This window comes from Arachis ipaensis, chromosome B04, assembly GCF_000816755.2.
Source record: "Arachis ipaensis cultivar K30076 chromosome B04, Araip1.1, whole genome shotgun sequence".
Classification (NCBI taxonomy): Eukaryota; Viridiplantae; Streptophyta; class Magnoliopsida; order Fabales; family Fabaceae; genus Arachis; species Arachis ipaensis.
In genome coordinates this window covers 110859525-110874092 of record NC_029788.2, presented here as the reverse complement: position 1 = coordinate 110874092, position 14568 = coordinate 110859525, and the positions used below count along the sequence as shown (strand labels likewise).

Genomic DNA, 14568 nt, shown 5'->3' with positions numbered 1-14568 from the left:
TCTTTAAATTTTTATACTTAAATATAAAAAATATTACAAATTTTATATCTCTTAAGAATAAGTGTTTTAAAATATTTTTTAGTATGGGATATTTTCATTCCTTAAACTAGTTTTTAAAATGAATTAGAACTATGCTAAATTGACAATTCTGAAATAAATAAAGATGAAAATTCAGGTACAGTCAACTTTACGTAAAATTGATAGTTAAAAATTGTAAAATAATTTAATTGATTTGACTAAATTTTTATTTAACTATTCTCAGTTATCAATTTTATGTAAAATTAACTGCACGTGAATTTTTATCTAAAATAAATAAAAAGAAAAGGTATTTGCTACGGTACGATGATAAATTTATATGTATCGGTACAATAAAAACGTGGACAAATAAAAACTTGACACGTAATTTATATTATCCACATCAGCATTTAAATTTCTTTTTTTAAAATATATATCATATCACTAATTTTACTAAAATATCCTTATAATTTATATAAAATTGACAAAAATAACCTTTTATTTATTTCTAATAAAAAACTGAAACATCCTTATTTTTATTTCAGAAAAACACTAACCTTATAAACCTAACAAATATCAAAATTCAATAAACTTTAATTTTTAAATTTCAAAAATTCAAATAATTTAAAACAAAAGGATCCAGAAAAACAAGATCTGAAAAATACAAAATTGTTATTCAATCTTCATCTTCTTCCCCTTTCCAACCGTGAGACGCAATCACGACGGCTGCGGTGGCTAGAGGCGACAAGCGGCGGTGAGAGACAACAAATGAAAGAGGACCACCACTTTTCAGGTTTGCAGTTCATCACTTTTTTTCTCTTTGGTTCAACATCTGCATTTTGTTATCGTCAATTTATGCTTTAATGGTGTTTCGTACCGTTCTATAGCAAGGTTTTGATCATGTCAATTTTTTTGTTGTTCTCCTATTATTGAGTTGTTATGAAAAACAATCCTAATATCTAGGTATTGAACTTATTTATCCACCGAAAAACAGAATATCAATTTTGTTCCTTTGTTCTTGTTTTGGTTTGCAATTCATCACTTTTTTTACTATTTGGTTCAACCTCTGCATTTTGTTCCTTTGTTCTTGTTAATTTGATAACTCAATGCCTCTATTATACTATTAAGAATAGCAATTAGCAAAATATTTGATGATGATCGAAAATCTTGTCAAAGTGCGTGTTTCTTATTATCTATCCTAGCATATCTGCAACATCTTGTTTGTTACTAGCTGTAACATCCTTTCTTTTTAGTCTTACACTAGTAATTGTTATTTACTTCAAAGTTAATGGAATAGATCAGATGATCCATATCTCAATTGGTCTCACTAGGAGTTTAGAAATTGAATCCTTCCAAGTATAGCCTTGACTAGCTATAAGGTTCAAGAACTCTATCTCTCTCTCTATATATACCCGTGAGCTAAGTTACTCTTTTCTTCTCTTTATTTCTCAAATTACTTGTGTTTACCACCAATCCTTTTGTAGATATCTATTACATGTCATGAATGTGACAACTCCAAGCAAGGACTTCCTAGAACTTATGAGAGAGTTGCTTGAACTCTTAATAAAGGCCAGAAGTCGGAGGAGTTTGACCAGGCAAGAGGTAAATATTTATGCAAACTATGAAAGGAAAAAAATGTTTTACCTATCGTTCTATACCAAACCATGAATTCCATTCTTCATCTATCAGTGTCTATCAATTTGTGCCTTCATGTTAACTTTAGATTTTGGTTTATGTAGATATATTGAAAATAGCACAACCATCATTACTGTTTGCTGCAAAAAGCCTAGATGATGACGAATGGTATGCAAGAAAGATTGGAGAAGAAGTCAAAAAAAGTTATGTGAAGTTGAAGAATGTGAGAGTGGAAAGAGGTTGGAAGAGGTTGTAGTGTGTTATTATTTTGCTAAAGTTAAAGAAGAATGACCATTGGTTTATTGAATTCTTTTGATTTCTTGGTTTAATAGTTGTAGTGTTATTATTTGAATGTCACATCTGTTTTTTGTTTAGTGAAGTGTTAACCACATGTTAAGTGATTATTTAAATTAAACATTACTCTTTTTTATAGTTATGTAGATATCATGAATGTTATTTGGTATTTGTATAAAAAACGGATCCATCTTTATTCATTTATATATTTTGTTGAATTATTATTATAATGAGAAAATTAGGATCAATGATCGATTTAGTTACCTCAATTTAATTCTAAGGTCCTACAATTTGATGCTACACAATGTTATTGGCTCAGCTACCAAGAATTACAATAAGTATAAACAAAAATATTCAGATACAAATTAAAAATCCGTATTTATCATATAATCATGTTTGATTTATGTTTAGAGTTGGTTAGTTTCATTCCTTTTACTTAAAAATTTTTTATGCACTATATTTTATATGGATCCTTCTGTCGACATTATATGAATGACTTTACAGAATTAAAGATTCGGAATTCTTATTTATATAGGCTACAATAGATATTCTTAAAAGTTCGGATCTTTATTTTGTTAATTTTCTGTTTGATCTTTCTATTATTTAAAAGATTTTTTTCTTAAAAAAAATTATAAACTTAAGACAATTGGTTGTAAAATTAAAGAACTTACCATCTTTGATTAATTTAATAATTTTAAGTTAAGAGTAAAGTATCATTTTTGTCCCCAACGTTTGGGGTAAGTCCTATTTGTGTCCCTAACGTTTAAATCGTTCTATTTGTATCCTTAACGTTTATAAAAGTGATTCAATGTTATCCTACTATCAATTATACTAACAAATCAGATTATATTTTTCAATTATTCTCACTTGGATGTATTCATTCTCAATTAGGTCTCACTTAGATGTGGTTAATTTTAATATTATACCTACTATTTGTGTTTAGATTCAATCATGCCCTTAGAAAAGTGAATTATGTAAATGTTATAGGAATTAGTTTTAACATTTGATGAGCTATTTTTCGGAGTAGATCATCGATTCTATCCCAAACATTTATATTCTAACTTCAAGAAGAGGTTTTTAAAACTCAAACTAAAGCGTTCATGATGTGTAATTGACGGCAGGATAACATTGAATCACTTTTACAAACGTTAGGAATACAAATAGGACGATTTAAACGTTAGGGACACAAATAGGATTTACCCCAAACGATGGGGACAAAAACGATACTTTACTCTTAAGTTAATTATTATTTCACATTAATTGGTCTTTCCATTATATTTTAAATTTTTAATTGGTTTTTCTATTATATTTTAAATTTTTTACATTTTTTTATAGCTTAGATCTTAAATCATGGACTTTTTTGTTTTAATTATGATGTTTTATCTTATCAAATACTTTATTTTTCTTTAATAATTTATCCTGTGAACAGCATACTATACTATTATATATATTTTACCATGCTTCAATACTTGAATTTCTGAATTAGATTCAAAACAGTAAAACACTAATTCAGAGGACAAATACAAAGAAGCTTTGATAGCTGATCTGGTAAGAATATTCTAGATGGTTGATCTATCATAAGAGCAAGTCAAAAAAATCGATTCACATATACATTCACATCTTTTTTAGGCTTTATTACAACATTGACAAAACTAATTAACAGTACCTAATATACATTCACATATATACACATTCACATGAAATATTGACATGTTCAGAGTCCCCAGCAGCAAATAACTGTGCTGCTTCTTCACCTTTGTACGAAAAATTTTTTGTTCTTTCTTTGCATCCTTGCAAATACCAGTGAAACAACCTTTTTGCTATTAAACTTCTCCCATTTCTTCCCGTCAAATGCCTACATAAACTTTTATATTAGTTAAAATATTTGCAATTTACAAGAGAGTGCCAGTTAAAAAACCTTTAAACTTGTATTATATACTGATGTTAGGATTTTTGCCAGTAAAGAATTTTATAAAAACAGTCGCGTTGTAGATATAGTCTCTAAACTGACAGAAATTCCTTCGTACAAACGTTTTGGTTGTCACAAGTAACAAACCCCTTTGAAATTGATAACCGAGTTCTCAAGGAATTGCAGGGAGGTATGTTCTTATTATTGGTTATGAGTTTGTAAATTGGGGTTCTGGAGTTTGGTCAATACGCACAGGTATATTTTCAAGCAATAAAAATAAATAAATAACTGTAAAATAAACTCTTGGCAAGGTATGAGAACCGGAAGTCCTATCCTGGTTATCCTTATCAATTGTGATGAGAATTGAATTTTTCTCCCACTTTGTTAACCTCTAACTATGAAGGTAAATTAAGTGGATGAATTAATTCTGATTCCTCAAGTCCTAGTCTTTCCTTAGGAAAAGTTAGAGTTAGTGGAACTCGAATTAATTCTTGAAGAATTCCAATTTTCAATCAACAATGAGTTTGATAACTCAAGAGTCTCCAATTATTTAACCAAAGCCAAAAGTGAAGAAACTCTACTTGAATGAAAATAACTTGGATAAACACAGAGCATTAATAAATTAAAGAGAGCAATCATAAGTCTGAAATACCTCAAATTATATTAAATAAAATATTCAAATCATAACATGGAAAAGTTCATAAATTAAATTGAAAAAATAAATAAAAATAAAGAACCTGGGATTGAGAGTCACTCCTAAAATTAAGAGAAGTCCTAAATCCTAATCCTAAGAGAGATGAGAGAATTTCTCTCTCTAAAAACTACATCTACTCCTAAAATTGTGAATTATCTGAGCCTCTTTATGAATGGATGCATTTCTTCACTTTATAGCCTCTAATCTGTGTTTTCTGGACTGAGAACTGGGTTAGAAACAACCCAGAATTCGCTGGTCTCGAATTCAACCACGCTGGAATTCCGTCACTGCGACGCGGCCGCATGGAGTACGTGGTTGCGTCGCTTAGCGTCAGGAAAAATATAGCATATTATATATCAAATTAAAGCCCCGGACGTTATCTTTCCAACGCAACTGGAACCGCGTCGTTTGGACCTATGTAGCTAAAGTTATAGCCGTTTGAGTGCGAAGAGGTCAGGCTGGACAGCTTAGCAATTTCTCCAACTTCTTGTATTCCTTCCACTTTTGCATGTTTTCTTTCCATCCTCTAAACCATTCCTGCCCTGTAATATCTGAAATCACTTAACACACATATCAAGGAATCTAATGGTAATAAGAGAGGATTAATAATAAGAAAATATAAGATCAAAGAAGCATATTTTCAATCAAAACACATAATTAGGAAGGAAATATAAAACCATGCAAATAGTATAAATAAGTGGGTAAAGAGTTAATAAAAACCACTCAATTGAGTACAAGATAAACCATAAAATAGTGGTTTATCAACCTCCCCACACTTAAAAACTAGCATGTCCTCATGCTAAGCTCAAGAGAAGCTATAAAAATGAAGAGGAATGGTATGAAATGCAACCTATGAATGCAACTACATGCTAAATGCTTTTACTTACTTGGTTAAGAGTAAATAAGTTCTTCAAGACAAAAGTAATTCAAATTCCACTAATTCAAATCATACAATAAAAAGCAAGTAAACTTGTAAGAAGATAGCTCATGAAAGCAGGGAACATAGAATTAAGCACTGAACCTTCACTGGTAGTGTATATCACTCTAGTCTCTTAAGTGTATAGGGTAATTCACTCTACTCTTCTCTAGTCATGCTTTCTAAACCTTGTTCTTCATCTAACCAATCAACAAATATTTAATGTATCAATGCAAATATCATGAGGTCTTTTTAAGGTTGTAATGGGGCTGAGGTAAAGGTAAGGGTATATATAAGGCTAAGTGAGCTAGTAAAGTGAATCCTTGATTAGTCTAAGATCTCACCTAACATATACATACTTTATACAAATTTAAAATACTTTACCTAACTACCCAAATTTTTTTCACTTTTGTATTACATGCTCATGTATCAAACTTATTTTTGAATTTTGTTCCATGTGCATTGATTCTTTTTATTTTGCATTTGGGGTAATATATTTTTTTCATTTTTCTTTTCTTCTTCTTCTTTTTTTTTTGTATCCCCTTATTTAATTACTTAATATATTTTTCTTCAATGCACATGGTACTTTAATTATTTTGATTTCACATGAGCATGCTTCCCAAAATTTCAAATAAATTATTCAATTTAATTCCCTACTTTTTCATATCATCCCATGTTTCCATAAAATTTCCCACACTTAAATTTTACACAATATCTATCTTAAGCTAACCAAGGATTCAACTTGGGATTCTTATTTTGTTTTTCTGCTTAAGGCTAATAATGTGGTTATAAAACAGAAGGGATTTAAAAGCTCAAGGGGGCTAACAAGGGTGATGTAAAAGGTAGGCTAATTTTGGGATAAGTGAGCTAAAATCAAACAATGGCCTCAATCATATGCAAGCATGTAAATACACTAAATATTGGACATATAGACTGAAACAAAGCAAAGATTGTAATTCTAGAGAAGAAAATACACAAGAATAAATATTATGGTTGCATAATGTAACCATGTAAATAAGCTCAAAATCTCACAGGTTGTGTGTTCTTTGGCTCAAAAACCATGTTCCACATACAACTTCAAACAAGTTTTAACATAAAAATTTTTTCAATTTACATTAGTGAAGTTTTTCAAAGATAGGGTCTTAAAAGAATTTTATTACTTTAACCAAGTAGTAACTAAATGCATAAAATCAAACAAATATGCAAATGCAATAACTAATTTAACAAAGAAAATTTAAGCATTGGTGTTGAAACAGAAAGGTACTAACCCATGGAGATCGGTATCGACCTCCCCACACTTAAAGATTGCACCGTCCTCGGTGCATGCTAAGATGTGCAAGTGGACGAGTGGCTTCAACTGATGCTTTTCTCTATAGATTGTGCAGATTGACTTGCCTGTCTCCCCATGTAAACGTCTTCCGGTTCTCTTTCGGGTGGCCATCCTGAAAGAAAAAGGAAAGAAGAGTAACCCAGAAATAAAGATAGGAAAATAAATACAGTATGGGTGGGTTAATGCCAAATAATAAGGGTCTCAATTACATGGTAGCTACAACATGCAAGTGAGAAAATAATAGAAGCCATGGCATGCCAGTGGTATAAAATTTGTAACATAGGGGAGGAGTGTGGGTAATGGAAGTATCAATACAAGCTCATGTCAATGCAAATGGAGTGCAAGTATCATAAAAAATTGGCATTGGCAGATAATTAATATCATCCCACAGTGTAAAACAAGTTACCAAAATAAATTTAAGAAAAGATGCAACAGTTGAAAAAAAATTTTTTTTTAACACCAATAGAAAAATAAAAAAATTCAGAAAAGAAAATAAAAATATGCACAAATTTAAAATGCAATGAATGAAAATATGTAAATAAATTAAATAAAATAGAATGGAGGTGAAAGAAAATAAGAAAGGAAGAAGAAAGAAATAAGAAAAGATAAGAAAAATAAGGATTAGAGAAGAAAAGATAAGAAAATTGGCTGATCTGGATATGTTGTGCGGCGCAGGCGACGCGGTCGCGTGGTGCGCGATAAGGTTGGGTGACGCGGACGCGTGGGGCACACGATCGCGTGACTCGATTTGTGCTAGTGGCGCGAGTACAGCCTCGCGGTCGCACAACTCTCTGTTCAAAACTTAGTATTGCCAAAATCCAGGGTGACGCGGTCGCGTGGGGCATGCGATCGCGTGGATGGCCTTTTTTGAAAACGACGCGGACGCGTCGTAGGGCTCGTGCGTCTAGCACCATTCCAGCCTCATTCCAGCATAACTCTCTTCCATGCACCCTTTACGTCGATTTTACAGGTCACGCGGCCGCGTGGGTGACGCGGTTGCGTGGGAGGCCAATGTTCCCACCTAACGCGGACGCGTCAGCGACGCGGTCGCGTGGGGTCAAATTATGCTAAAGGCGCGCCTCCAGCCATGCTTTCGCGTGACTCTCTGTTCAATCTTTTTCTTCCCATTGCACTGGTGACGCGGATGCGTCAGCGACGCTGCCGCGTCGCTTGCGTTTTTTTTTTATCTGAAAAGAAAATGCAGAATGCAGTGTTAATATGAATGTGATACAAAACTCCAGGTTCAATAAAATAAAATAAAACCCAAAAACAAATAAAACTAAAAAATAAAAAAGGAACGATCATACCACGGTGGGTTGTCTCCCACCTAGCACTTTTAGTTAAAGTCCTTAAGTTGGACATTTGGTGAGCTCCCTGTTATGGTGGCTTATGCTTGTATTCATCCAGGAATCTCCACCAATGTTTGTAATTCCAGTAGCCTCTGGGGTTCCAAACTAGGCGCAGAAAGCCTTCAAGTAAGTTAAAGCAAGTGACAAGGCCCCAAGAGTGCTGATTTCTGGATTGAATTTCGGGGTCCCAGACCTTGCCTTTGCACCCATCTTCTTGTTGATCATCATCATTTTTCCACTTGGGTGGTGAACAGTCGGAATTCTCACTGAGACATCCAAACAGCTTCTTAGACCCATTCAGTTGAGCTTTATACCAACCTTTGCGTTTAAACTTAAAGCTTCCAACCATAATGAACCTTGCAGGATAATTCTTACCACTGGCCATCTTCCTCTTACTCTTAATGCTACAAAGAGCTCTAAGTTGACCATCCGTCTCCAATAGCCCATATTCAAGTGGGATTAGAAAGCTAAGGGATATGAATTTTACCCACTTGAATGTTGTGAAGGATGATGGCAACTTAGGGGGAGGTGTTTTTAATGAAATTGCAAGCTCCACTCCTTTGTGCTCTTCTCTGATAATTACCACCTCTTTGCAAGCTTCTTTAATTTCAACCTCTTCCTCTTGGTAGCTTTCTTCCAATTCAATCTCCTTTTCATTGCTTTCCAAGGGCATGGGAGGTTGTGCTTCTTCTTCTTGAATCTCCATCTCTTGATCAACCTCTTCCGAGTCCTTAACTGTGATATGCTTTGGAGGTTGTACACCCTCCTTAGCATCAATTTCAAACGTCTATGAAGGGGGTTCTATGACTGGACTTTTCCATGGAGGTTCTGCATCTCCTAAGTCTTCAACCAATTCTTCTTCTTCAATAATTCTGGCTTCCTCTACTTGTTCCAGTACAAAGTCATGCTCCGTACTGTTCACTGGAGTTTCTAGTATCTCCTTCATACTACGTTCTTCATTAGATTGTCCACATGAAGCCATGGGGTTCCTTGAGTGTCCGAACGTCGGGAAGCTAATTGACTCATTATTGCTTGCTCCAATTGACGAATGGTTGCATAAAATTGATCCACTGTTTCCTTGAAACGATCCTTTGTCTCTTGGTGCACTCGACTTTCATAAATAGGATCATAGTGCTCTTGGATTGATGGATATGGAGATGGTGAATATTGAAGTGGTTTTTTGAAATTTGAAATTTGAAAATTTTTAAATTTGAATTTTGAAAATTTTTAAATTTGAATTTTGAAAATTTTTAAATTTGAAAATTTGAATTTTTGAAATTTGAAATTTGAAAATTTTTAAATTTGAATTTTTGAAAATTTTTAAATTTGAATTTTGAAATTTGATTTTTGAAAAATAAAAATTTTAAAATAAAAACCAATAACCTCTTAACTTAAGAAAAAGTAAAAAAATAAAAATAAAAACAAATAAACAAGCAAAAATAAAATATTTACAATAACCAATAATAAGGCACACGTTTGCAATTCTCCGGCAACGGCGCAATTTTGATGTTAGGATTTTTGCCAGTAAAGAATTTCATAAAAACAGTCGCGTTGTAGATATAGTCTCTAAACCGACAGAAATCTCTTCGTACAAACGTTTTGGTTGTCACAAGTAACAAACCCCTTTGAAATTGATAACCGAGTATTCAAACCTCGGGTCGTCTTCTCAAGGAATTGCAGGGAGGTATGTTCTTATTATTAGTTATGAGTTTGTAAATTGGGGCCGGGTTCTGGAGTTTGGGCAATGCGCACAGGTATATTTTCAAGTAATAAAAATAAATAAATAACTGTAAAATAAACTCTTGGCAAGGTATGAGAACCGGAAGTCCTATCCTGGTTATCCTTATCAATTGTGATGAGAATTGGATTTTTCTTCCACTTTGTTAACCTCTAACTATGAAGGTAAGTTAAGTGGATGAATTAATTCTGATTCCTCAAGTCCTAGTCTTTCCTTAGGAAAAGTTAGAGTTAGTGGAACTCGAATTAATTCTTGAAGAATTCCAATTTTCAATCAACAATGAGTTTGATAACTCAAGAGTCTCCAATTATTTAACCAAAGCCAAAAGGGAAGAAAGTCTACTTGAATGAAAATATCTTGGATAAGAGCATTAATAAATTAAAGAGAGCAATCATAAGTCTGAAATACCTCAAATTATATTAAATAAAATATTCAAATCATAACATGAAAAAGTTCATAAATTAAATTGGAAAAATAAATAAAAATAAAGAACTTGGGATTGAGAGTCACTCCTAAAACTAAGAGAAGTCCTAAATCCTAATCCTAAGAGAGAGGAGAGAACCTCTCTCTCTAAAAACTACATCTACTCCTAAAATTGTGAATTATCCGAGCCTCTTTATGAATGGATGCATTCCTCCACTTTATAGCCTCTAATATGTGTTTTCTGGGCCGAGAACTGGGTCAGAAACAGCCCAGAATTCACTGGTCTCGAATTCAACCACACTGAAATTCCGTCACTGCGACGCGGCCGCATGGAGCACGCGGTCGCGTTGCCTAGCGTCAGGAAAACTATAGCATATTATATATCAAATTGAAGCCCCGGACGTTAGCTTTCCAACACAACTGGAACCGCGTCATTTGGACCTCTGTAGCTAAAGTTATAGCCGTTTGAGTGCGAAGAGGTCAGGCTGGACAGCTTAGCAATTTCTCCAACTTCTTGTATTCCTTCCACTTTTGCATGCTTCCTTTCCATCCTCTAAACCATTCCTGTCCTATAATCTCTGAAATCACTTAACACACATATCAAGGCATCTAATGGTAATAAGAGAGAATTAATAATAAGCAAATATAAGATCAAAGAAGCATGTTTTCAATCAAACACATAATTAGGAAGGAAATATAAAACCATGCAAATAGTATGAATAAGTGGGTAAAGAATTAATAAAAACCACTCAATTGAGTACAAGATAAACCATAAAATAGTAGTTTATCATATACTCTTTAATATTATTATCAAAGACATTGTTCATATACAAGAGAGCCATATATATGACACTTTCTTCTTTAATTTCTTCTTTTATATGCAATCGACCTCTCTCTATTATATACTCTTCACAAAAAATTATGGTCCTATCACACAATATTAAACCTCACAATATATGCATGAGTAAAAAGAAAGAAAGCACATGCAGAAACAGAAAATGAGACTTCATTAATTAAATCTAAGTCAGTTAAAATCAAATAAAAAGTTTCCAAACACAGGGACCCCAATTTGTTCAAAGGAATTAGATTAATATATTAAGCATTTTTTTGTCTGCTCTATATAGCCAGAAATTATTTTTATTATTTTAAAAGCAAATTATTGTCAATTCAGGCGCATTTACAATTTGTTTCCTGAATATCTTTTATACCTCTTCTAGAACAATCTACTATTTAGGTTTTCTTTATTTAGGTCTTTTCTTCTAATGTTGCTTCACTTGGAGTGGTCTCTTTAATCTGAAATAAAATCAGAATTTTTAAGAAAAGCTAGGGTGGTCAAATAAGGCCCTAATTTTCTTTCCTGAGTTGCACCTACTAAGCACCCCACTTAAGTACACTTAGCATTATTGATTCATTTAATTACTATAGTGCCTGGTTTAGGATGCAACCATGAAAGGAATAATTCAAACTAATAAAACAAGCATTATTGAATGTGGCACATTTTTTACATAGTGAGTGACCAATCAACAATCGAAGTTAACTTGGTCATAAACAATTTTTGTCTAGGAGGATATGTAATTCTTCCCTAACTTACTTGCACATTTTCTCTCTGTGCAATTACAATAATTATTTTATATAATAGTTTGCATAAAAGTATATTTCAACCACCTATGCAATTTCAAGCATTTCTAATGAATTATAGTAAACTGGATCAACTTAAATCATCTAAGTGCTTGTTCATTGTTGAAACTTGAGAGAATTTTTACGTAATACTTTGCATAAACATTTACCTCCTGCCAGGTCAAACTCCTCTGACTTCTAGCCTTTATTAAAGTTTCAAGCAACTCTCTCACAAGCTCCAGGCAATCCTTGCTTGGAGTTGCCACATTCATGACATGTAATAGATATCTACAAAAAGATTGGTGGTAAACACAAGTGATTTGAGAAATAAAGAGAAGAAAATAGTAACTTAGCTCACTGGTATATATATAGAGAGATAGAGTTCTTGGACCTTATAGCTAGTCAAGGCTATTCTTAGAAGGATTCAATTTCTAAACTCCTAGTGAGGCCAATTGAGATATGAATCATCTAATCTATCCTATTAACTTTGAAGTAAATAACAATTACTAGTATAAAACTAAAAAGAAAGGATATTACAGCTAGTAGCAAACAAGATGTTGCGGATATGCTAGGATAGGTAATAAGAAACATGCACTTTGACAATATTTTCGATCATCATCAAATATTTTGCTAATTGCTATTCTTAATAGTATAACAGAGGCATTGAGGAATCAAATTAACAAAAACAAAGGAATAAATGCAGAGGTTAAACCAAAGAGTAAAAAAAGTGATGAATTGCAAATTTGACACGAACAAAGGAACAAAATTGATATTCTGTTTTTCGGTGGATTAATAAGTTCAATACCTAGATATTAGGATTGTTTTTCATAACAACTCAGTAATAGGAGAACAACAAACAAAATTGACATGATCAAAATCTTGCTGTAGAACGGTACGAAACATCATTAAGGCATAAATTGACGATAACAAAATGTAGATGTTGAACCAAAGAGAAAAAAAGTGATGAACTGCAAATCTGAAAAGTGGTGGTCCTCTTTCATTTGTTGTTCTCTCACCGCCGCTCGTTGCCTCTAGCCGCCGCAACCGTCGTGATTGCGTCTCACGGTTGGAAAGAGGGAGAAGATGAAGATTGAAGAGCAATTTTGTATTTTTCAGATCTTGTTTCTCTCAATCCTTTTGTTTTAAATTATTTGAATTTTGAAATTTAAAAATTAAAGTTTATTGAATTTTTATATTTGTTAGGTTTATAAGGCTAGTGTTTTTCTGAAATAAAATAAGGATGTTTCAGTTTTTTATTAGAAATAAATGAAAGGTTGTTTTTGTCAATTTTATATAAATTATAAGAATATTTTAGTAAAATTAGTGATATGATATATATTTTAAAAAAAGAAATTTAAATACCGACGTGGATAATATAAATTACATGTCAAATTTTTATTTGTCCACATTTTTATCGTACCGATACGTATAAATTTATCATCGTATCGTAGCAAACACCAAAAGAAAAAGGCAAATGGGGTGGCAATGTTGCACTAAGTCATGATCACGTTCACTGGTTTTAATTACAATCTTGTGAGTGATATCCAATTTGATGAGTTATCATCATAACAAAACCCACTATATAAGGCATCACTCCCATGCATTGTGTCCACCCTCGTGTCAAACCTCACAAGATTCACAACACAACCCACTACTGCTTTTACTTTCCACCAAAACAATATTATTGTAAAACCCTACTTTGGTCATAATATATTATTATATCTCAAGACAAAGCCAAAACACAATGCTAAAATTCAACACTCTCAAACATTTCACTCTCTTTCTTGTTTTCTTGATTGCTTCCGCGGCCGCGGCCGGAGGACACGGCGGAAGAAAACTCCTTTGGGACATGTCAAGTGGTAGGGCACCCTCCTCAGGGACACCTAACGGTGCCTCTGGGTCGGGTCATGGTCCAAACTGGGACTACAGTTGGGGATGGGGATCCGCACCCGGGGCAGGATGGGGGTATGGCTCCGGATCGGGCCGCTCCCCAACAGGTTTGGTGGGTAGAGGCTTCGGATATGGGTTCGGATCTGGGACTGGATCCGGATCCGGGTACGGATATGGATTCGGAAGTGGCGGAGCTCATGGAGGTGGATATGGGTCAGGAAGTGGTTCTGGTGGTGGTGCAAACAACGGTAACCGGTCACCAAATTCAGTATCTCGGGACAGAACCAACCATCATGGCTAAATTTATTGGCTCCTACTATATAGTTCATAGTATGATAGTAAAATATTTACTCTATATATATATTTTGCATGTGTGAGAGTGCTTGGTGTGTATGCATGAAAAAGCTAGCTAGCTATATTAAAGCTTTGAAATTGCTATATACCTAATGAAAAAATTAATATAATTTTCCAATTATCGTTTTGGGTTGATTAATTATTTTGTTTCTAATAATCTCTTAAAGAGCTATATAGCTAGCTAGCTATTTAGATGCTTGCAAGATTTGGGAATCATACCTTTTGACAAATTGATCAACGTGCCGTTACTACTACTAAAAGTTGTAAGATAGGTTAATGAAAATTTCTTTCTAAATTTTTTGTGGTTCATTGGATATATATGTAGCTTGATGTGCTATCAACCAAAATTCTCAATCAACAGAAATTAAAAAGTTAAAATAATTAGATGTTAGTTAAATGAGGCA

The 14568-nt window shown here is 33.2% G+C and overlaps 1 protein-coding gene and 1 long non-coding RNA gene across 2 annotated transcripts; both read left to right on the top strand.

Moving 5' to 3' along the window:
- LOC107637949 lies at positions 636–2041 on the top strand. The gene is made up of 3 exons (XR_001619636.2): positions 636–808; positions 1500–1617; positions 1755–2041. It is a non-coding gene; the product is annotated as an uncharacterized LOC107637949 (long non-coding RNA).
- LOC107637950 (glycine-rich cell wall structural protein 2-like) lies at positions 13529–14306 on the top strand. Its single transcript, XM_016341176.2, has one exon. The coding sequence runs from the start codon at positions 13665–13667 to the stop codon at positions 14109–14111; it is 447 nt and encodes a 148-aa protein (XP_016196662.1). The 5' UTR covers positions 13529–13664; the 3' UTR covers positions 14112–14306.